This window comes from Ailuropoda melanoleuca, chromosome 8, assembly GCF_002007445.2.
Source record: "Ailuropoda melanoleuca isolate Jingjing chromosome 8, ASM200744v2, whole genome shotgun sequence".
Classification (NCBI taxonomy): Eukaryota; Metazoa; Chordata; class Mammalia; order Carnivora; family Ursidae; genus Ailuropoda; species Ailuropoda melanoleuca.
The window spans coordinates 40977022-41002972 of record NC_048225.1 but is presented as its reverse complement, the minus strand read 5'-3'; the positions used below and the strand labels follow the sequence as shown (position 1 = coordinate 41002972).

General features: G+C 36.8%; 1 protein-coding gene across 1 annotated transcript in view; it reads right to left on the bottom strand.

Moving 5' to 3' along the window:
• Positions 1 to 25951, bottom strand: part of NOX4 (NADPH oxidase 4) — a 175996-nt gene that overhangs the window by 47169 nt on the left and 102876 nt on the right. Inside the window, exon 13 of the mRNA XM_002927842.4 lies at positions 9065 to 9146. Coding sequence (XP_002927888.2) covers positions 9065 to 9146 — 82 coding nt within the window. The remainder of the gene's footprint in view (positions 1 to 9064; positions 9147 to 25951) is intronic.

Sequence of the window (25951 nt, the reverse complement as noted above, 5' to 3'; positions counted from 1 at the left end):
ATGAGATGTAGTAATAGATACTCTTCACTGAACACTTAATTTAATCCAGGGTCTACACTTGTTCTGTGTACCCCTTCCCTCCTAATCCACACAACAGCTCTCACAGGAGGTATTATCTCCCTCATACTGCACTGGGAACTAAAACCCAAAAATGCTAAGTAATTTCCAATTCCTTATGAGTCTGACTCCAAAGCATTTTCTTAGTGATCACATACTAACCATTACAGTCTGTTGTAAATTATTTTGGTTAGGGATAATACAGAAAGGGAAATAAAGTCTGAAAAGGGCACATTGTGCCAAGGAACTCCTGGAAAATCCTCCTTTGCATGCTAGAAGTGTTCAGGACCATCCTTCATATAACAATTCTTCCTTTTTCTGGGAAAAACATGGATGTCATGAATTGTTTCTCTGGAGAAGATGGTGTTGCAGTTTTAGACCATTCTACTCCCAGGAGATAATCACATGAGTAAAGACAGCAAGAAGTGAGAGGGAATTAAAAAGCCTGAGATGGTCTTCAAAATCTTTCTATCTTGCTCTAGTGGTCCTCAAATGTTAGTGTGCATCAGAATTTCCTGGAAGGTTTGTTAAACACAGAGTGCTGGGCCCCACCCCCAGATTTTCTGAGTCAGTAAGTATGGGCTGAAGTCTGAGAAACTGTATTTCTAACAATATTCCATGTTGCACTTATGTTGCTGATGGAGAAGATAAGAAAGATGGGAAGTGAGTTAGTACAGGTGATGATTAAATATGTTGATGAGGGTAAGCCCTTAATGTTTTAGTTAAGACTTGGTGGTCGTGGTCCACATTGTTTGGACTTTTTTTTTCCTTTTTAGAATTTTTTAAAAAGATTTATTTATTTGAGAAAGAGAGAGCACACATGCACATGAGATATAGAGAAAGAGAGAGTGAGCAAGTGCATGAGTGCAGGGGAGGGGCAGAGGGAGAGGGAGAAGCAGACTCCACGCTGATCAGGGAGCCCAGTGACATGGGGCTCGATCCCAGGACCCCGACATCATGACCTGAGCCAAAGGCAGATGCTTAACACACTGAGCCACCCAGGTACCCCTTGTCTGGACTTTAGGAATAACTTAAGGAAAGAGACTTCACCAGCAAAGGGTTAAGAAATCTCTGTAATTAATGTGTGATTATTACTTAGTGCAATCTCATGCATAAATAAAAGCAACACTGTTTAAAAAACCATTTTGACTGATGTTTGTTTCTTGAAATTCTGAATTATTCAATCAAGGCCTTACAAATAGAAGCCATTAATTAATTTAGGATCTGCAAAGAAAAAAGCTCTTTGACAAGGAATTCCAATAAATAGACATATTGTTAAAATTTATGACTTGACAAATTTAATATAAGACTTTTAAAATTCACCTAGCTATAGAGTTCATAAACTGTTCCTGAAATCATGGCTTCACTTTGATGACACCTCACTCTTGTAGAGCTGGGAATATTGTTGACAAGCTGGAAATTGCCTATGCAAAAAGGAGGTAGTTCTAGTCCAAGGAAGTTAAGGTGGGATTTCAAGATTGGTAGCAAAGGAAGAACTTCAGGTAACATTCTGTCTCACCTGATAGATAATCTCCGAGTCAAACCAAACAATTAAACAACAACCTCAAAACTTAAATGCTGCCTGAGAAGATGTGTCATAGTGGAGAATGGAGGATGGGTCAGAACAAAGAAAACAGACAGCTCTCAAAGGCACTAGCTAGAGAATCATAAGTGCTTACCTTGTCCCCTAGAAAGTGTTACTTTCTCAGCTTGTTTTGATATTTTGGCCGCCCAGCTTCATGGCTACAGGCTCCTCTTGGCCCTATCCTTGAACCAGTTCTTACTTGAGTCCAAAATAAGCTACTCTCTCACTGAGCACTGAGGTATCCTTATTGCTTGCCCACTAGCCTTGCACTAACAGAGTTTCTTGACTTACCACACGTCTGAGCCAGTCTTTACAAGTTCCCAACCACCTCAGTTTTTGTAGGATTGTTTGTGGGGTTTGATGGTCTGCTTGGCTTTTGCAGTCCTGATGGCAGAGTTTCTACATGTGAATGTCAGCCCAAGGGTTGGGACCTATTACCTACCGAGAGACCAGCTTAATTCTGACATCTTGCTTGCCTATGTTCACCAAAATCAAAAGAACTGGGAATCCTCATTACTGCATCCTGTACTTTAGTCAGAACACCAGCTTTTTAGATCTCTTGACAGACAGGTACTGGAATATCACCTACTATACAAAAGAAAACCTAAGTTTAGGGATGAGAGGATGAAAAACAGTAATCCTATAATGAAAGGCAATACTAAAACGTTAGGTATATTGGGAAGAGCATGATGCATAGCTGTGACTGTGGAAACGGTACAGAACCACCTCTGTCAGGCAGAACAGCATGTCCCTTCTGGCAGGATCTAGACTGGACTGAAGACACTAAGGCAGACAATGTGGTAGAAACTTTCCCCTGCCCTGAAGTAAGGCACAGCTTTGAGAAAAGGAAGAAGAGAGCTGAGAATGAGGATGATGGTGAGAATTCACATTTGCAAGAGGCAGGTACTTTACATCGTTTTATTGAACGATCACGAAGTCTTACAAGGTAGAATTATGCCAGGCACTGTGCATTCCTCAAAGCAACATTAGAGGGAAGCTACTTGTGAAATAATAAGAAATACTGATATTGTTCTCTGCCCCTGGTTCTTGACACAGAGCTCCTAAGACCTTTGTAATTTCCATAGTGGTAGATGCATCTGACACAGAGTTTCTAAATCTCTTGGAATTTCCTGGGTGATAGGAACCTATTTTGGTCTAATGAAGTGACTCTTGGTAGGCTCATGGATAGGGGCCTACTCATCAGAAACACCAGCCAGGGGTGCCTGGGTAGCTCAATTGGTTAAGCATCTGACTTCATTTTGGCTCAGGGCATGATCTCAGGGTAGTGGGATCAAGTTCCAAGTCATGCTTGAGATTCTCTGCCCCTCCCACCCTGTGTGCTTGCTCTCTCTCTCTCTCTTGCTCTTTCTCTCCAAAATACATAAATAAGTCTTTAAAAAAGAAAGAAACACCAGGGCATAACTTAAAGCTCAGAATGTTAAGCTCTACCCTCTATTTTCTGGAGAGGGACGAGGAGCTGGAAATAAAGTTAATAATCAACCACGCCTCTGTAATGAAACTTCCATAAAAACCCCAATGGTATGGGGTTCAGAGAACTTCCAAGTTGGTGAACACATCTACAGGCCAGATGCGTGGTGCACCCCAACTCCACGGGGACAGAAGCTCCTGCACTCAAGACCCTTCTAGATCTTGTCCTATGTATTTCTTCATCTGGCTGTTTATGTTTGTCTATATCCCTTAGCATATTCTTTACTACATACTAACTCCATAAAGTATTCTTGATTTCCATAAGCTGTTCTAGCGAATGACTGGATCCAAGGAGGAGGTCGTGGGAATTTCTGATTTGTAGCCAATGTGGACAGAAATTGTGGAAAAATTGGGGACCTGCTACCTGCAACTGGCATTTGAAATGGGGGTGGACAGTCTTATGGGACTGAGCCCTTAACCTGTGGGGTCTGTACAAACTCTGGTTAGTGTCAGAATTGAATTAAATTGAATTGTAAGACACCCAGCTGGTATTGAAAAATTGGTTGGTGTGGGAAAATCACACCCCACACCTGGTGTCTGAAGAATTGTATGTGAGAGTAAAAGCAACAGGGAGCTTTTCCTATATCACTATTATAACCTCCATACCTTCATTTGAAATAGAGATAAAAAAAAAATGATGCTCAGAGAGATCTACCACTTGTCCCCAGCCCTGGGACCACTAATGCAGGATGTGACCCAAATCAAAAAGCTTGAACCCCTTCTTTGAACTTCTTTTTCTCCCCTGCCCTTACCCTCTCCCTTTTCATCCTCCTGCCCTTTGTCCAGTAGTCATGACATTTTGTCACGTGCCTCCTAAAATCTTCAGATATCTACCTGCTTTTCCCTATTATTATCACCATGGAATCTATTCTTTCTCATTGCCTTCCTGAACATGAAATTGTCAGCTAGCTAGTGTGCTCGCCCCATGCAGTGCCTCTCTGGCTCCATGATAAAACTATGAACGTGCAAATCTAATGAGTTTGCTCCTTTCCTTAAGTTCTTTCATGATGCTCCACTGTCTTTACCACAGAGTCCAAGCTCATTTAAATGGCAATCCAGGTCCTTCATGGAATGGTCCCTGCCCTTATTGCTCCTTAAACCCCAGCCCTTCAGTGTGTGTGTATGTACGAGCATATGCACAGACACATACACGTGTACACGTGTGCCTACACATACATATGCACATGTCCACAACGCTTTTTCAACCAGAATACCTGCAGGTGATCTCTCAATGAACAAGCCACTTCCATGGCTCTATATGTTCCAGCTAAAAAGACTCTTTATCTGGTTCCATAGCACTTGTCAAGATTTTATTCAAAGGGAACTTTCCATGAATTACCTAGACTGGAAGACATGTTCTGTTCTCTTCTCCCACTGAGTTTAGTGCATTTCTCTATAACTATAGGTCTTATCACATTGCTATAATTAATTTCTCCATTAAAGTCTGACTCTGTTTTTCCCCTACTAGACTCTAGGTTCCTCAAAGCCATATGCTATGTTTTCATTATTTTTGTATTCTCAGTAATTGTGACTGATTCTAGTGTACAGTAATTTTTCAATAAATATTTGAAGAATGGATTAATGGAAAAATGGACAGACGAATGAATGAGAGGCAGTATAGCACAATTAGGTATAATTTGGGGACAAAGCAGACCTTGACTTTGGGACCCAGCTCTTCTATATGACTTTGGATAAGACACTTAACCCTTTTAAGTCCTCTAATATATAAAATTTGTACAATTGGGAAAATAGTACTACATAACTCATAGGAAATGACAAATAGTAAATGAAATAATATATATAAAGCACATAGCACAATCATGGCATGTAGAAAGTGTTAAGTGCTAAGTATTTTTATTATGAATAGGGATAACTTAGCTCCAGTGACAAATGTATTACGCACATACAGATTGAACAAAAATTACTAAAGAGAGAAAGAAGGCTGCTGGAAGAAGAGGAACCCAAAATTTTCTTTGGAAAGAGAAAGGAAGACAAGTTGGAGAATAGATAAAATCTGGAAAAGTTTTCTGAGGCTTTGCAGTTAACCACCTGATATCACCGCTTGAAGCCATTGTTAAGCAGTCCACTGGAAATGAGAATGGGTTGAGGCATTGCTTTTGTCTAAATAAGCAAGGTTATCCTTTTGTAGCAAACCAAGTCAAAAGGAATACTTCTGAATTTTATCATAAATAATATTTCTTTCTCTAAAGACTACTGAGAGTAAGCATTCCAGAGTACTTGATCTTCATGAGAACAAAATAAAGATATGCCACATTTTATTCCTACATTTTCATAAAATTTTTATACATATAATGGTTAAACTTCCAGAGCCATTGGGTCATATTCTGTTGGCCTAATTGCTAAAATGGTTGCAAGCAATTTGTGAGTAAAATTATGCCAAATGTCTTCAACCATTTTATGTCTCCGAGCTACATTCACAAGGATAAGAATATTCATAGCTACCCTCTAGTTCAAATACATTGTAAACCTAAATGCTTCAAAGTTAATAACAGTGACACCAGCTAGAAATGATCAACAAAACTTAAGTTTCATTATCTCCATTTCTTTCCTCTAACCTATGAATCAACAACATTTTGTATTAAGTATACATTCATTTTCTTCTTTTCATTCACCTGTCTCTTTCTGACAATGGTCACACCTATTCATGCTCCAAGAATTCTCATGAGGTTGGGGCGCCTGGGTGGCACAGCGGTTGAGCGTCTGCCTTCGGCTCAGGGCGTGATCCCGGCGTTACGGGATCGAGCCCCACGTCAGGCTCCTCTGCTGGGAGCCTGCTTCTTCCTCTCCCACTCCCCCTGCTTGTGTTCCCTCTCTCGCTGGCTGTCTCTATCTCTGTCAAATAAATAAAATAAAAAATAAAATCTTAAAAAAAAAAAAAAGAATTCTCATGAGGCAATGTCTTCAATTACATCCTGATGAGAATGACTTTGGCAATGGATCAAATGCAAGATCACAAACCTAAGAACATGATGAATGAACATTATTATATTTTACAACAATGTTTCCCAGCAGGGAACACTTTTTAAAAATGGCTTTCCATTAAAACATACACACACATACACATACACACACAGACACACATACACACATAGACACATTTCAAGAAATTTTCCCTGTTTCATTATTCGTTAGATGTCTCTTGATAACCAGATGCTTAAGATGAAAGGGACAATATGCTGACTAGAGATCCTACCCCTAACCCAATAACCACTGTCCACTCACCAGCTTATATTAACCAGGGTAGAGTGAGTCTCACTTAAAGAAGGTCGGCTATACTATGCTCCGTAAACATCACCCTGTGACATTATATATAGGGCATACAAGGACATAATATAGGGCAAACAAGTTGCTTCTTAAACCATATTTTAACTCTTAAAACATCTCTCACTAATAGTCTATATTGTGAGTCAGTAAAACAAGCAGAAAAGTGAGGGAAAATAATCTCAATATAAATAGGTATATTACATTGTGAATGAGAGCAACAAATACTAATGGTCTGATCAAACTCTCAGCCTTCCAGAAATTTTTGCACGTCATGAAATGACAAATTCCTTGACTTAACAGTTATCCTCAGTAATGAATAAATGATAGAATATTTGAGAGTGAGTACAAATGAGAGACTAAATGAGAATATTGAAAACCATCCAAAAATAGTTGAAATTAGGTCTAGACATACACAAATCCCTGCCCACTTGTATTTATTGACTGGCTTTTACTACAACTGCCTCTTCTTCTACCCCAGCATTCTTTACCTGGGTATTATTTACATGCTTAGAGTTTTTGCTCCTATGATCTTCCCTGGACCAATTTAACGCTCCTTAGGCACAGCACAAGCAGAATTCTATTACCCTTTCTCTGTTCTAGCAGCATCTCCTAAAATTCTACTCCCAAACTAGACACTCTATGGACAATGGGAGGATGCAAATACTTAAGATTCTATAACCTAAATAAACCAATGGTATTTAACCCAGAATTTTTATATAAATACTATTCAGACCCAGAAACCTCTACTTAGCATGCGTTCATTTGACAGTTCGGAAAGTTGCAACTCTTAATGACGTTAAGTGACCACCAAAGCAGTGCCTCACATCGGCATCTAGCAATAATCCAGAAATATTAAATAAATAGTTCTTCTCCAAATATTATTAAGGGCAGGTGATAAAGGTAACCTGATATAAGTATTATCCTCCAAGATCAATGAAGTATTGCTGAGTGTCAAGCTCAGTTCTAAACATTTTTTTGTTTCTTTATTTACTCTTCAGAACACCACTGAGTGGTAGGTCTTATTATCTCCCTTTCCACAGAGGTGGAAACTGAGGCACAGAGGGTTAGGTAACCCCCGTCACAAAGCACAGCTGGTAAGGCAGTCTGCTTCATAGTCTACACTCTTTTTTTTTCACTCTTCACTCTTACTCACCCCAACATGGTGTATGTGTCATCAATGGATGACTTTTATTCTATTAGTCCACAGATGCTCCTCAAAAATAAAATAAACAAACACAAAAACTACCCTAAGGATTAGACACTCACAAAGAATTCTCACATGGTATCTCTGTTAAATATCAGAATGATATTGGAACATCACTGTCAGAGAAGTAACCTCAGAGCAAGAAGGATACGTGTAAGAACATACAGCTAAGGAATCCTAGGGAAATAGCGGGAAACAGATTACCAACGTGTAATCTGAGAAGCAACTGTGATTCCCCTCTTCAAGCAAAGGTATCAGGTGGACAGTAAGCCTAAGAGGCAGAGGAGCAGGCATCACTGGCCTCTGCAGACAGCAACTGGAGGCAAAAATACTGATAGACAGGCATCAATGCCTGCAGGCTCCTCCATGCTCCCTATCATGAAAAGTAATGTATGCATGGAACACTGTCCAGGCCTGCTATGTCCCTCAGGAGCGTCCCTGTGAAGGGACTAGAAGATTATTGCTAGAGATTAAATATGGATTAATATCAAAGACAATGAGCAAATAATTCGGATTTTGTATTTTTGTTTTCAGAGTTAAGTCAATATTATCAAAGCTAAGCAGTAGGGGAAAAAATTATTCTAGAAAGTGAAATTCAGTGGATACTTAGATAAACTGCAAAGCCAATCAAAGAATGATTCATTTAGCATAGTGATTGGTTTTGATGAAATATGGATAAACCAAGCTCTGATTCTTTAAGTTGGTGACCTTCCTATCAGATATCAGTTTACCCCTTCTTCAGCTTGCTGTAGACTAGCCAGTAAGACATTCAGGAAGTAGAGGGTGATCCAAGCTTCTACAGAAGGGATCGAGACACAGGCCTCCATTAGCTTTTAGGGAAAAGGGTGCCTAATAAAAAAACCTGCTACTTCCTTATTCTCTGGAAAGATGAAGGCATATTCCTTCAACCAATAAGTACACTTGTGGCATCTGAGAGAAGAAAAGGTCTGCCCTGTACAAGAAAGGATCAGGGAGATTTCACTTCCCGTAATTATCAAGATAATAAAGAAGAATATACAGAAACTGTTAAAATCATATCAGGTGGTTCTCAAAACCATTTAATACAATATGAATGAATCCTTGCATTCAAAGGCTAGAAACTAGGAAACCAGACGAGGGATCACCCACAAAATATCTGTTGCTGTTGACACAGAATCAAGCAAAAAGAGGCACAACCAGACACAGATGCAGGTAACTTGCAGTTTGCACGCTGCAAGTACTCCTACTCACAGCTGGGCTGTAGTGCAGGAAAGGCTTTTTTCTCTAACCCAGCTGTGAAGAGCCTGAGACATTACAGTGCAGGAGATGCCCTCGTTAATTAGGTTAGGGTATTCTAGCTTTTTCAGAAATCTTTAGAAAGAAAATATTTTGTTTTTGTCCCCCCAGATCTTCCCCATCACTATGCCTGTCCCCTTCCCAATATCCAGTGAACTCCTAGTGCTTACTTGGGATACTTTCTAGATTGAATGAAGGGCAGAATCTCGGAGTCTTGATTAGATGGTGGAAGTAATAGATCTCGAAACCGTTCTGTCAAAAGAAAAATAAGTGTCAAGTTGTGAAAAAATAAAAGTCACGAAAATAACTTCAAAATGCAATTATTACCTATTGTTTTAATTTGTTGAATATTTCGACTGCACATCTTTGATTAGAAACGTGCCCACCATTTTGTATAGTACTGACATACATCTATTTCACTCTAATGACTATATCTTCTTATGATTAAGATATTGCAACAACTGCCAATACAAAAATAAAAAGTATCCATCAGTATCGACTAGTAAAATCTTTTTTTTTTTAAAGATTTATTTATTTATTTATTTGACACAGAGAGAGAAACAGCCAGCGAGGAGGGAACACTAGCAGGGGGTGTGGGAGAGGAAGAATCAGGCTCCCAGCGGAAGTGCCTGATGTGGGGCTCGATCCCAGAACTACGGGATCATGCCCTGAGCCAAAGGCAGGCGCTTAACGACTGCGCCACCCAGGCGCTCCTCGACTAGTAAAATCTTATAATTGAAAGATTAGAGGAAGCACTCATGACCAATAAATACACCTAAGAGATGTGCAATCTTAATAGTAACCTGGGAAGTGCGAATCAAAGCTACATATCATTAGACAGCATTCATATTATGTGGCATTCGATTGACAGAATGAATCTCACAAGACCAAGTATTAGAGATGATGTGGATCAACATAAGCTGTCATATATTTCTGGTGGGAATGCAAGTTGATACAATAGCTTTGGAAAACAATTTGTGATTATCTTCTAAGTTTGACCTCTGTGTACCCTATGAGCCAATATTTCCATTCCCAGGTATATACTCTGCAGAAAGCTTCACATAATGTCTTAGGCAGCAAGTAAAAGAATACTCATAGCAGCACTGTTCGTTACAACATAAAGAGAAACCACTCAATTGCCCATCAACAGGAGAACGGATAATTTGCAGTACACACACACAACAGAATGTTACTTGAAGTGAAACTGAATGAAATCAGTTACAAATAAAAACATGGTAAAATGGTGAGTGGAGAAAACACTAGTAGATTACATACAGAAAAATATCATTTGTTGAGTTAAGAAACAACTAAGCAATGTATTATTTAGAAATATGTATAAAACAAAGCAAACCAATGAAAAAAAGAATAATATACATAATCCAGGATAATGGTTATCTTTTAGAAGGAGTAAGAAGATGAAATAGGAGAAAAGCAAAAGGTAGGTCATCAGTGTTAATATTTCATATCTATATGAAATATATGAAATTTAGATATGTATATGAAATGTATCTATAGCATCATTAAGGAGTAAATGAATGAATGAGGGTCAGGGATTGTCCAATCATGACGTTGAACATGAATCATAGACCAAAACTTTTACTAACAGAATTCTGCACTTATTAAGTTCATAATGAAGGAAGGAGGGAAAGGAAGAGAAAGAGAAGGAAGGAAAGAAGAAGGTAGGGAAGGAGAGAGGGAGAGAGGGGTGAGAGAAAGGAAATGGGGAAAAAAGGAAAAAAGAATGTGGAGGAAGACAGAATCCTCAGTTCCACTTTAGAAATAGTTGTACTGCATAATTATATGCATTGTGTAGAGTAGTCTATCATTCTGATGCTGATCCCATTATTTCCAGAACTAGGTACTCAATTATCTCTAGTCATCCTTATCGGAAGGTTTCCTTGATCCCTCCTCTTTCTTTTCCTTTTCCTCCAAAATCTTGAGTAGATGACCCTACTCTGTGTACTCCTAGTATACCCTGTGCTTACACTCTCACAGAATGTTTCAGATTACATTTTTATTGTTAGATATAATTGTCTATCCACCTCTCCCTCTCCTTCTAGTAGATGGGTATTGCGTCACCCGGATATAGAACATTATCTGATACCTATTAAGACGTTAGATTAATACTAGTTGAAATAATTTTTCCATTTTTACTGCATAAAGAAAATTGCCAAGGTTAATCACAATGACTTTCAGAAAAGTCCAACTGGTCATCTATCAACCATGAAAAGCAAGGGTGCCAGAGCTCAAGCCTTGACAGGGTCACACAGTCAGGCTGAGAAAGAGCGCAAAGCCAAAAGTCCAAGCTGCAGTAAATCCATCACTAACTGAAGGTGCACAATTTCCACAAAATACTGAAAATCTGCAGTTGATGATAATCGCCACTTCCCAGTTACCAAATAAGCCAGATGTTAAACACTGGTGAACACAGTGGTTACAAAGTATGCTGAGAAGCAGGATGGGGATTTATCTCCATATTTATTACAACACATTGAATCGGATGTTTAACTGACCTCTCCTCTGCTGCTTGCCATCAGCACTCTGACGTTCTTACCATACACTTGGGGAGGGACTGAGAAGATCTTAAGACAGGTGGTTGTACTTTAGAGTCCACAGATCTAAGAAAGCACAGTTTATTTTTCTCCTTCATGTACACTTACTCTTTGACTTCATATTTTAAAATTAAATTATATCAACCAATATACTGCTATTTTTAATGAGCAGAATTAATGTTTACGTCAATGAAATGACTAGTAATTTCTTCCAAAGTGACGCTTATCTTTCAGTACTCATGCCAATTTATGTAGCATTTCATTAAATGAGCACTTTGTAGTGTTTCTCCTTTTCCCCTCCATTTATCCCTGTCCTAAACAAATCTTGAAAAACAGAGCCAAAACCTAACCACAAACATGAACTTCACATCAAGTAAAGAAAGAACTGTTCAATCAAACAGCTACATTGAATATGATATATCCTTGGGTGCTAACAATATAAATTAAAGTTTTAGTGAATGATTCTCAAACTGATTGAAATGCAGAGAAAAATCAGAATTTTAATGCAAACAACCATAACGTAATAAAGCTGGAGGTTTTTCCCCGTTTCTATAATCGCTAAAAACATTTGATTGTAAATTTGGAAGACAATCTCTGGAGACAACATTATATTGATAGGATTTAAAACACACACACATACGCACACAGAGCAAAAGTAGCATATAAGAAATTACTTGCGAATCCACCCAAACTATAAAATCTCTAATGAATATTCCTACATTTGAAGCATGCTTTAATCTGAGTATCATAAGTGCAAGCAACACCAAGCAAACATGAAAATCCTTCAGTAGCTACCATGAATGTGGAAAAAAAAATTCATACATACAAAGAAAATAGCTGCTTAAAATCATATCCTTTTAAAAAATGTTTATTTTTATTATTATATTCATAAATTCCTAAATATAACATCAATTAACTTTATCCCATACAGGTATAATGATTGTTTACTTTTTATGAGAATAAAAATAAATGATAAAAACTATCCTTAGAAAAATCCAAGTACATGAAAACTTGTTTATAATTCTTACATTAGTCCTTCTTTCATCTCCCAGATTTCTGCCTATCAACTAATTAATTAGCATCCCATTGTCTATCTGATGCTGGGAAAAAAGACCAAAGTAAACTGGTGTTTTCTCTGTTAAGTAGCAGAATTTTTAAAACACTACTTCTTCTCTTGCTGCAAATGTCACACCAGATGATCTGCTTTCTCAGGAGGCCCAAAGTCTATTTCTTAGGAAAATGGCAGTTATCCAAACACCAGATCTCAATCCTTTCACTGGGATCTTAGAATAATTTCATTAAAGCCACTGAAAAGAACCAGAGGATTTTCTGAAAAGTGATATTTTGATGAGTTGACTAATAATGAGATAATGTCTGAACATGATTGTCTACCAGTTGGTGACGTATCTTAATTAAAATAAGCTTTTTGTAGACTTTCACCCACTCTTCCTTTCTCCCATTCACTCAATGAAAAGATGGTGAGGCTAAGACACCTGGATGGTATACTACACATAATTACACTAATTTGGGCTCTCTAGACAATCAATTGTGAGATGATACACTTAATTATTTTAAAGTCAAAGATGAGAAAAATAAAATAATCTTTCCAATTCGAATTCAAATTTTGTTGTATATTTATTGTGACTCAACTTCTTTATCTTCCCCTTTGTGAAAAATGGCCACTTTGTAATCCTCCCCCAAATGCAGAATGTAACAAATACAATATGAATTTGCATAACAATAAAAAACCACTATGCAAATATGTTTCTGAGATGAGAAGACAATAAAATCTTCTTCCTAGGGCAGAAAAGAAAATAAAACGATGCCTTCCTCCTGTAGTCCAAAAGTCCTTCGCATCGGAAGATACGATCATAGACATCTAACGGGTGTCTTCAATAAGAACATGAGAAACAGCTGCTGTTTGTTGGAGGAACTCTGTGGAAATTTTACCAATTCTAAATCACTGTTTCTTTCAAGTAATCCCCTTACCTTTGCTTCATAGTCTCCACTATGAAAATGAATGTTTTAACTACTTTAAGTATTACATTAACACGGGCAGGAAAGAAAACCAAATAAAACATCCCTAAAGAGTGATAATGTTGCTCTAAAAAACCTGGTAAGAAGTTACTGGAACATAATATAATAAAAAAAAAACATTAAAAAAATAAAAAATAAAATAAAAAGAAGTTATTGGGATTTTTATTAATAGATACAAATTTTCTCCTCTTTCTTTTAATGCTCATATTACACTTGATTTGCCAGTTTTAATTTCTTTCTTCAAAGAGCATTCAGACAAAATCCTTAATGGGTTTTAAACAGACTCATTAGAGACTTAAACTTAGTTTTAAAACTAACTAGCATCAGGTAACATAGTATTGGAAGTTATAACATAAGTGTTGTAGGAAATAGACATCATCCCCATGCTCTTAATCTTCAAGCAAAGTCTGTAAATGATCACACTATAATATTTCTATTATTTTACAAGAAAACTGAAGATTATCTCATGATACAGGCAGTGTTATAAGTGAGTATGCATGATACAGGGTATACCAAAGAAAGAATCTCTCTTTACTATATAGTTTGCAATACTTAGAAGTAACAGGGTGTAATAGAAAAGATACCAAATTGGTTGTCAGAAGGTCTGAGGTCCTCCACCTTCTTCTGCCTCTGTTCTTAATTCCTTTTCTCAATTGACAAATGAGTTCAGTGATCTCTAAGCCACCTTTCAACTTTGAAACACTTAAAGAACATATGCTTAAGGACAGGATGGGAATCTTGCCAAAGCCACTGATGGGGAGGGTGGCTACATATCTTGGTTTGCCTAGGGAAGGTGCTGCTTCGTGCTTGCTAGCATTCTGCTCGATTTAGTATTCATCTCAAAATCTTATTTTTAAATTAAATGTTACTAATGAAATATGTTAGGGAGGTTGTGGTTGATATAGAGAAGCCCCCCTCCCCTTCTGCTTCAGTGAAGTGCTTGTCGTCCCAGTTGTGGAGAGTACAGTCTGCAGGTAGCCTCCAGCTGTCACTTCCATCAGGGTCCACCTCAGAAGCAAGGGAAATAAATGACTTTTCCAGAACAGCTCATAACCGGCAGCTGAACAAGGCAGGGATATTTTAGCTTCACAGAGGCCACACTGATGGGCAATATTTGCTCCAGAGCTTCCCATCAGTTTGGCTAAGGCTTATAGAGTCTGCTTGGTGGTTCAACTTCTTCCTCAACCCAATCCCACAACCTTCCTTTTCTCTTCAGGGGTGTTGATCCCTAATAAACATTTTAAATTCATAAATTACTTCTCAGACTCAGTTTCTGGCAAACCCAACCTGCAACACATGGGCTTGCTGGACCCCCACTTTCCACTTAGAGCTTCTGCCATATTCTCTGCAACTACAGGGTGATATGCATGTGTGTGCAGTTAAGTCAGAATAAATAAATTTGTTTCCCAGCCCTTCCCATAAGTAACAATAACTGACACCTTCATTATAAGTACAGGAGCCCATTGTTAAAATGAAATGCTCTCAGACACACATACACCTTGGGACAAGTAACACCATTCAGTCTGGGCTGATGGTGGAAGAAATAAATAAATACCCTGCAGGCCCCGTGGTATTCTAGCCAATTGTACTAGGCCCTGTGCTACAGTCCAGGAGATGCACACAGCCATCAAGACTGCAGGGGATAGTGTCAGTGACAAATGTAGGAAATTATCATTTAGATTGATAGGAAAATTATATAGGAATGAGAGCTAAATACTCCACCCTAAAGTGTACAGAGCAGGCTGAACACTCTTATTTTGTCCTTTTTTATGAAATACAATAAGTTATTTCAATAGTAATAAGCTAAAACACATACTGATTAATAAAAAAGTAAATACTAAATTTATTTTACTTTTTCAAAAAAGTTGAACATGCTCCTTGAACAAGATGTTTGTCAAGATTTGCCATCCACCTTGGAGGCCATAACAATTTCCCTGAACACATGAAAACACTCAAATCTGTTGATGATGAATCAGCATCTACTTCACAAGTTACTCATTATTTTATGAAAACTATGCACAATGATGATAATTTAACACAAAAATATATAGAAGGTCCAGTAGGTGATCAATGTTATGGAAAAAAAAAAAAAAAACGAGCTTGATAGTAACTGGAATCCATCCAGGTAACCTGGTCTCTGTGTATAATGTCAAGTTACAGATTGACCATTCATCAAAATATAGTAATAAATCAATTCTAATTTCATATTACTGCTCAAAAACCAGTCATTAATACATGGGAAGGTGAGGAGGAGTAAAGAGAGCATGTTCTAAGTGTCCACAAACATCCTACACTCTCTTACGCTCCTTCCACTGATGTATACCTCAACTTTCTCTACCACAAGGCAGCTTTTATATCCCAAGGGTCTCTGGCCTGGATGCTCAAGTTAGGAAAGATAGGCATGTGTTTCATTTCTCTTTTTCTTTCCTATTTTCCTCTCTGTATTCAATTTCCCATTTTTCTCTTTTTTTCATGAAAATCACTCATTCCAAAGAAAATTCCTCTTTCTCACATCTCTATTTAGTCATTTTATACCCACCCCCCTTGACTCTACCACAAAAATGCAATAATAGTTCCAAAAGACAGTTTTTTCTTTAGAAGGGGCACCTGAGTGGCTCATTGGTTAAGTGTCTGCCTTCAGCTCAGGTCATGATCCCAGGGTCCTGGGATTAAGCCCCGCATCGGGCTCCCTGCTCAGCTGGGAGGCTGCTTCTCCCTCTCTCCCTCCCCCTGCTTATGCTCTCTCTCTGTCAAATAAATAAATAAAATCTTTAAAAAAAAAAAGGGAATTGCAGGGAAGAAAGCAAGGTGGTAAAGACCATATTCTGGTTAGTGAGGTCTTCAAAGACATACCTTTAACAATATACAAACACAAAAGAATGGTGTCTAACTGTTGGACTTCAAGAAGGAAACAATGGCAAAGATGATGAAATAAACTTAAGACTAACAATAAAACATGGGAAATGTTCCCTTCTACTTAAAAGTATAAAACATCAAGAGTAAATTTTTTTTTAAATCATATAAAAGCAGGAGAAAATGAGATTATATAGATACGGGATTCTGACAGTGGCTCAGTATCTATTCCAATCATGCATTCTGGAATTGAGGTGGATTCAGGGACCCACTGGCCTATGGTGACACACACTGAAGCTGAAACTCCATTAACTTCCCATAAGCCCTGACTGTTACTGGTCTACTACAGTAATGTTTTGGTTCCTCAGGATATATAGTACCACCTTAGAGTCAATCTTAGTTCTCCCAAAAGTTGAATATTTCCCTTTCACCCATGCACTCACCCTGCCAAATCATAAGATCATTATACAGTTTAATTTTGACATGGAGAGGGTCTTTTCTCAAAGGGACCTGACTATCCCTTTATTAAAGATAGTTCAGAACTGACTCGAGTCAGGGAATTAGAAGAAGGGCTGCACTCTATTGAGATGATTCAGGTTATGCCTCTGTTTGCCCATCCTAGAGTTTTATTCCATTTGTGAAAATCAAGTAAGACTTTGGTAAATTGTTCATCTGTTTGAGTCCCAAGAATGTCATGGTCAGTTAGTCAACACTGACGATCTCCACGGGTCAATCTAATTGGAACACAGTTCCAGGCATCTTCACTTTATCAGTTAAGTGTGGTCTCAGCCCCTGCTTCTCAGGGGCCCCACCATCTCCCCTGAGTTCAAAAAGCCTACTTTGGGGCACATGGGTGGCTTTGTCAGGTAAGCACCTGCCTTCTTTGGCTTGAGTCATGATCCCGGAGTCCTGGCATCTAGCCCCGCATGAGGCTCCCTGTTCAGCGTGGGGTCTGCTTCTCCCTTTCCCTCTGACCCTCCTCCCCACTTGTGTTTCTCTCTCTCTCTCTCTCTCAAACAAATAAATAAAATCTTAAAAAAAAAAAAAAGCCCACTTCAATAATGGCCTCTCTCACTTGTCATTCTTGGCCTTCAAATAGTCACCACAGAGCTTTTTCAAGGGTTCTAGAATATCTATCACCAATGAATTTCTCAAAGCCACAGTGAAAAAATCCTTTATGGGAATTTAGTTAAGGAGTTGATAATCCATCATTCATAATAAATCTTCTCCAGCATTCCAATATCTCCAATGTGTTGGATAACCTCATCTATAATATATCTAAGAAGTCTGTAAGAATATATATCAAGAATGAATACGTTTAAGGATATGAGATAAAAGGAAAAAAGGTGTTAACTTTTATTATATCTATATCCTGTTTGTATTTCTGATAGTACTTATTTAAGTAGTAATTTTTGAAAAGATAGCTGTATATACTATCAGTGGTACACACACATGAACATATCTTCAAGGGTATTTGTCATTCACATTGCCTACATTATAGTTTTCATAACAATGTCCACCCTTCCACCTCCTAAGGAAGTCACAACACCAACAAAGAAATACAACATCCACATGTGCAAATACACACACACATGCTGCTTAAAAGAGAAGGTACAAATTAATTATCCTCATAACATTTAGGAAGTACTGTTTAAATATATAAACAAAACAGGTACATCTAAAAATTCTTTTTTCAGCAAACATTCATTGACCAGACATCAAGTTAGGTCCTCAATAAGCTGAAGGTCTAGTAATGAACACAAATGGTTTCAAAAGAGAAGTGCACTACAAATAAATAAGTGCTAAATGTATACTCCAAGAATCCAGAAGAACAGAACAACCAACATTACCTGGATCTGTCGGTAATAAAAAGCAAAAGAATCAGGAAGGTTTTATTTAAAAAGTGAAATAAAGAAACCAAAGAAGAAGTCCTTCTGATCCATGGTGCTAGACGAAGTAAATGATTTTGCTAGTATTTCTGTTGTCTACAATATATCAATAATCGATAATGGCACAGAATTTAAAATTGGGAGTAAGACTAATATTTTGAGCAGAAGGAACATTTATCAATTACATCATACATTATTCATTTACTCACTCACTCAGCAAACTTTTATTAAATACCTATTATTTGTCACACACTATGAATAAAAAAAGATTCTTATTCTCAAGGGCAGCTCTGTTTATCATGAGGAAATGCCAGGACAACAAAAGAATTGCAAATCCATTAGAGCTACTTGAAAAAGGATTTAGAATGTAATTACAAAATTACTTAAAAATGGAAAGAAGAGCTGTTCTCCTACGGATTTAAAGAAATTAATGGTTTATAAAAATTAGATGTTTTATTTTCCTCAAAAAAAAAAAAGAAATATGCACATTAATCTTAGAAAAACAAATTACTTCACAAACTGAGAATGAAAGGGCAGGCTTAGAGTGGTACATTCAAACCAACTAGAAAGACAGAGTATAAATTTTCCTTTTCTGAAAAGTTTAAATCAAGTGAATGTTCTTTATTACCAGTAACTCAGTATTGAATAACAATAGTTGCTATTTAAAATATTGCTTTCAAAGCAACATCAAAGGCATTCAAATTAATACTATTTTAGGTAAATCAGGAAATCTAGTTGCAGAGCAAGAGTATTTTGTTCCTAAAGGTATAGAAAAATCTTCTGTTGATAAAATTCAAATGGAAATTCTGCAATTCTAGAAGAAAAAACAATCAGCTACATGTTCTGGTTATTTAAACTACCTTCCCCACAAATATTAAGGCCAATGTCAAAGGAATACAAAAAACAATATCTCATACTTTTCTTATACAAGGAAAAAAATTTTTTAAAAAAGCCCACCCTTGCAAATCAGAAGATGAGGACATAGAGCACAATGTATATACAAACAGAGCTAATAAATGAAGATCCTTAATAAATGATAGAAAAAAACAGACACATAAAAATCCTGTACATGGCATATGTCCTTACACAGTATTCCCTTGAGATTTCTCAACTATACCAAAATTAATCTATTATCATTCCTATGTGGCATTAAATTATCCACATTCTAGAACTTACTTCTCTGAAAAGAATTATACAGCTTTATATAAGCAACGAGCCAAAAAATGAGGAAACTCCCCTAATGTAGGTTTTTTGTTTTTCTTTTTTAATTTAATGCAGTATGTTGTAGGTGAGGAAGCTAAAAACCAGGTGGACTGACCAGCCCACAGTCACATGGTGAGTAAAAGGCAATGAGATTTAAAAAATAAGGCAAATCCACCTCCACCCCTCCACCCCTGACAAATTCATGGTCCAGTATTCTTTCCACTGCCTCACTGTTCTTTCTCTCCCTCATTCTTGGGACAGAAAATGCTGGATTCCTGTCTCACATTGAGGTCTTTCATCCATTTTGAGTTTATCTTTGTGAATGGTATAAGGGAATCGTCCAGTTTCATTCTTCTATATGTAGCTGTCCAATTTTCCCAGCACCACTTATTGAAGAGACTGTCTTTTTTCCATTGTATATTTTTTCCTGCTTTGTCAAAGTTTAGTTGATCATAGAGATGAAACCATTTCTGGAGTCCCTACTCTGTTCCATTGGTCTATGTGTCTGTTTTTGTGCCATTACCATGCTGTCTTGGTGATCACAGCTTTGTAAAAAGCTTGAAGTCAGGTAACATGATGCCCTCAGCTTTGTTTTTCTTTTTCATCATTCTCTTGGCAATTTGGGGTCTTTGCTGGTTCCATACAAATTTTAGGATTTTTTTGTTCCAGCTCTTTGAAAAATGTCAATGGTATTTTAATATGGATGGCAAAGTGTAAATTGCTCTGGGAAGAATAGACATTTTAACAATGTTTATTCTTCTGATCCAAGGCATGGAATGTTTTTCCATCTTCTTGTGTCTTCCTCAATTTCTTTCATAAGTGTTCTGTAGTTTCTAGAGTATAGATCCTTTACCTCTTTAGTTAGGTTTATTCCTAGGTATCTTATGGTTTTTGTTGCCACTGTGAATGGAATTGATTCCTTAATTTCTCTTTCTACAGTTACATTGTTAGTGTATAGAAAAGCAACTGATTTCTGTGTAATAAACAGGAAACAACAAATGTTGGTGAGTATGTGGAGAAAGGGGAACGCTCTTACACTGTTGGTGTCAATGCAAGCTGGTACAGCCACTCTGGAAAACAGTATGGAGGTTCCTCAGGATGTTAAAAATAGAACTACCCTATGACCCGGCAACTGCGCTACTAGGTATTTACCCCAAAGATACAGATGTAGTGAAAGGAAGGGGCACATGCACCCCAATGTTCACAGCAGCAATGTCCACAATAGCCAAACTGTGGAAGGAACCAAGATGCCCTTCAGCAGACGAATGGATAAAGAACATGTGGTCCATATATTCAATGGAATATTACTCAGCCATCAGAATGGATGAATGCCCACCATTTTCATCAACATGGATGGAACTGGAGGGGATCATACTTAGCAAAGTAAATCAAGCAGAGAAAGACAATTATCATATGATTTCAGTTATATGTGGAACATAAGGAATAGCATGGAGAACATTAGGAGAAGGAAGGGAAGAATGAAGGGGGGAAATCAGAAGGGGGATGAACCATGAGAGACTCTGGACTCCGGGAAACAAACTGAGGGTTTCAGAGGGGAGGGTGGTGAGGGGATGGGTTGGCCTGGTGATGGGTATTAAGGAGGGGACGTATTACAAGGAGCACTGGGTATTATACACAAACAATGAATCATGGAACACTACATCAAAAACTAATATGTACTGTATGGTGACTAACGTAAGATAAAATAAAATAGAATAAAATAAAATAAAATAAAGAAAAAAAAGAAAATGCTGTACTCCCTCCCTTACTTCCTTCTTGCCTAAGAATTACAAAATAAGGGGGGGGAAGGCAGCAGGGTCATACACAGTCTATATACCTGGACACCTGGTACTTTTAACATCATAAGGTCTAAAGGTAGGCCAAGGCAGTATTATACAATGGAAATTTATTTAATGGATCCTTGTATTTCCAGAGGAAGCAGAACAATAAACGTCTGTTTCTTTAATACTCATTATTCTGGGTCCTACTTGTTAAACATACTATTAAAAAAATCAAAAGCAGCTTTTGAAAGAACTGCAAACAGAGTTCTTGGCTTCTAAATACATCAATGAAGCAATGTCTATCACTAGCTTTCTTATAAAATATAAATTCTCTTCCATTGCCACAGAGGCTAAACTACAACAAAAACTGACGGGGAAAATAAAAGAACAGAGGTTCAAGGAAAGTGAAAGCAAATAAGAGAGGCATTTTTGGATAAACACATTATTGCTACTAAGCAATCCACTTTTTAAGGAAAATGTTATATTTTCATTTGTCACACTAAATGCACTTTTTAAACAATGTTGGCATTCAACAAAAGAAACACCTCAAAGTGATCAAGGCTCAGCTTGATACAAATTCAGTTCCTGCTTTCTGCACAAACTCTGAATACTTGCTGGGTGTATATTCTATAAGGAACAGGTAATTTTATCCGAGATCCAAAGAAACTGGGCATTTTCTATGCTTTTATGAAGTTCTAACTGAAAAACCTGGACTAACAAAATTAGTGGCATGCAATATGCAGTCCTTTCAAGCTTATAAAAACCAACCACATAGTAAGAGTCTTCTCTTAAACACAGGACCTCTTGGTCAAAGAGCAACCTTATAAAATGGATTAGGGAAGAGCAACAAGCAAATATATGAATCTGCTTCCTTTGTTAGGTTGTTTCATTGGACAAATTTGGGTTTTCCTTGATCTCTCTGGTTTTCCTTTTGCATAGGCATTCCTAACGTCAATATTTTGCATCCTCACTAGCAATAAATATTATCAACAAAAAAATTTGCTAAGTGATATGCAAAATATAGTATTCTAGTTATTCTAATTAACATTTATTTGAATACTATTACAATTTTCTCTGCTCCTGCAATCCACCCATTTCCTTTCTCAGCTTCTTATTGCATTGAAGGGACTCTTTATGTATTGACAGTATTAGTGAGTAACTGCTATAAATGTTTTTCTGTTCAACTGCGTTTTCTTTTTTGATGGGATTTTTATATTTTTACATAGTTAAATCAACATAGTTTTCTCTGTGTATTCTTCTAGAATAGATGGTCTTTTGTATCCAGACATTGCTATTAATTTCTCTTTTCTTCTGATTCCTTGACAGATTAACTTTTTTATGTTAAAATATTTAACCTATTTGGAATTAATTTTTGGTCATTAAGATTTAATTTTTTTAAAGATTTTATTTATTTATTTGACAGACAGCCAGTGAGAGAGGGAACACAAGCAGGGGGAGTGTGAGAGGAAGAAGCAGGTTCCCAGCAGAGCAGGGAGCCCGATGTGGGGCTCAATCCCAGGACTCTGGGATCACGCCCTGAGCCAAAGGCAGACACTCAACAACTGAGTCACCCAGGTGCCCCTAAAGATTTAATTTTTTTAATAGTTAAGTGACAACTGCTTTAACTATTTACAAACTAATACTTCATATTGATTTATGGACCTTTATCATATGATATGTATTTTCATGTGGTAAAGGGTCTGTTTCTAGGATATCTATTTTTCTTTGTTAATAGATTTCCTGTCATTTTTGTTCTAGTACCATAGTGCTTAAACTATTTCAACATTATAGGAGGGAGCATAGTAAATTAGCATATGTTTTAGCATACAATGAGCCTGCATTCAAATCTCAACTGATCCACTTAATACCTTCATGTTCCTAAGTACATTTTTTGTCCTTATAAATTCTTAGTTTGTAGTTTATTTCACTTTATAACTTGTTTTAATAGGACTAGTCTTGTCATTCAAGATTTTCTAGAATTTTTGATATTTATCTATAATTATTTTCTTCTGTTTTTTCAAATAAGCATTGATAATTATTTTTGACTTTGAATTTTGCTTTTAATTGAAATAATATGAAGCTTATAATTTATCTTGGGGAGAATTAACAGTTTTAAATATCCAGACTTTATATCTACAAACAGAGCGTGTCGCTCTACATTGTTCTATCCTTTAAAAAATCCTTCATTTTATTGATATTGCCTGATTTTCAATTCTCACTTAAGTTAAATCAGCTTTTTTTTTTCCTCTGTGAATTCTTTTTAATATGGTAAAAATAATAAACACCAAATGAATGTTTTTGATAGGCTTAGGGAGTTTTTTGTTAGAGGTTTACTCATAAAGGTTAACTCCTCCAGCTAAATAAATAAGCAAACAAATATAATATGTAATCAATACAATTAAAAACCTCTTTTTGAAAGATAATTTGGAAAATGCTGCTTTTTGTTCCTACTCTGTAGAAAAAGTAAGAATAAGAATATTTATTCATGTAAATTCCTTCCCTGACCAAAAAAAAAAAAAAAAAGAAGAAGAAGAAAGAAAGAAAGAAAGAAAGAAAGAAAATAAGAAAGAAAAGAAAAAGAAAAAAAATAAAGTCCCATTGGTATTGGTTTGGATCTTGGCTCTGGTTTGTTTTCTGCTATGTTTGCTGCCAGGCTTAAAAGTCTGTATGGTTGAGTACACTACCTCAGCCAGAGAAGACACAATATTCAAATGGCCACTAAAGGGTCCACCATTCCAGCAGCAATAAAAGGTTTTCACTGTTATTGTGAAAGTGTAAACTCCGAGGACTGTGTCATAAATGAGAAGGAACTGAGGTAAGAAAGGATGACAAGTCAATTGACTATTCCTTGAAGGACGTCTAACTCTTAAAGTATACTTTATTTGTTCCAATTAGATACATAGTTTCTACTAGGTATTGACACTGAAAACACTGGGATATGCAAAGTTTTCTGTATAGATCTTCTCTTCTTTCCTTTCCTCTTTAATGATGTTGATAGCGGCACCCCAAGACATTTCACTAGTTTCTCAATATAGTGCCAACAAAAAATGAGATCACCTCCTATCACGCTACAACAGACAGTTTTAATTCTACTTACCAATTGATCTATTGTACTACTCAGTTTGGTACATTTCTTAGGGTTCTTTAGCGTTTCATGTCCATTATTTGTTGCCTCCAAATTTTCTAAAAATCTCATTTCATGCAAGAGTTTAGTTTTGACTTCTATTTACATCTGTTTATTACATCCCACCCTCCTCCTTTATTAAAGTTGAAAAATCATAAGAGTGGTAGCATTTTCACTGGACACTATTCCCAAAACTCCCTGACTCAGTTGCCTTTGAATCCACAGGAGATAAGCACCTTCCTTCGGTATTAACATACTTAAAGTCTTAGGTATGTTCATTTGGATGACATTTACAAACCCTATCTGCATCACTATAATCCATCAAGTTATAATTTTGCCTTGAAAATTACAATACATTTAAAGAACAGGATCTATATACATTTGGCTTCCCTCATAAAATACTTAGCAAGTGTAACAAACAACTGAGTACTTACAAATGTTCTTAATGATCATGATAATGGCACACAATTATTGACTTTTTGGCTTCTTGGAAATTATTTAATTCATTGACACTAGACTAACTTGGCAAAATCACATTCTTGGCTACCCAGTACATTACTGTCACTCTTTTGACATTCTTAAGAAATCATATTACCAAGAAAATTCCTCACTGTTCTTATTTTCTTTTTTTTTTTTTTAAGATTGTATTTATTTGACAGAAAGAAAGAGGCAGCGAGAGAGGGAACACAAGCAGGGGGAGTGGGAGAGGAAGAAGCAGGCTTCCCAGCGGAGCAGGGAGCCCATGAGGGGCTCGATCCCAGGACTCTGGGATCACGCCCTGAGGCCAAAGGTAGATGCTTAATGACTGAGCCACCCAGGCGCCCCCTCTTATTTTCTTTATCGAGTAAAATCAAGCAGAAAAAAACAGTAGATAATGGAGAGACCGAACTTCTCTTAGGGAAAAAACAATTCATAATAAAAACAGAATAAACCATGCAAACAAACCACTTTGCTATAATAACTCTACTTCCAGGTCTAAAAATTGTAGAATTTGCCTATTTCCAAGAATTAAAAGTCACAATTTTTATTGGCTAGAAAGCAAAGATTGCACATTTCCCCCCATCTTGGGCTCATAAAATTACTGAACTAGAATAAAACTTGATGAATAGTGAATTCCGATCTTTTACTGAGATGGCTTTACGTATTCTGTGGCATTATAAGTGAGCTGTCATCTATGAAATAATGACAGCACAGACTTCATGTTCATCAACTAAGAAACCAAGGGAAAAACAATTCATCCTCTCTCCTGAGAGCAGATCGGTATTTAAATTATAATATAAATTACTCATTTCTCTGATAGGAAAATTTCCTTGATTTCTTAAGTTATGAAATAGGAAATTTAACCCCAGCTCATATTTATTGAATAATTTATTATATTACAATAACAAATGAATTATGCTGAATTCCATCAAATTAACTAATTAATTGTCCTCCGTGATTTCCACATAGACTCACATGACACCAGAATAAGTGTTCCCAATATATAACATTAAGACATAAGATGTTAATCCTCAACATGACCCAGACCCACCTAGATGGATATACAAGTAATTGTATATGGAATTGCTACTCATCTCCCACTGCTAACCACAGTCCAGACCACACTATAAATTCAGTT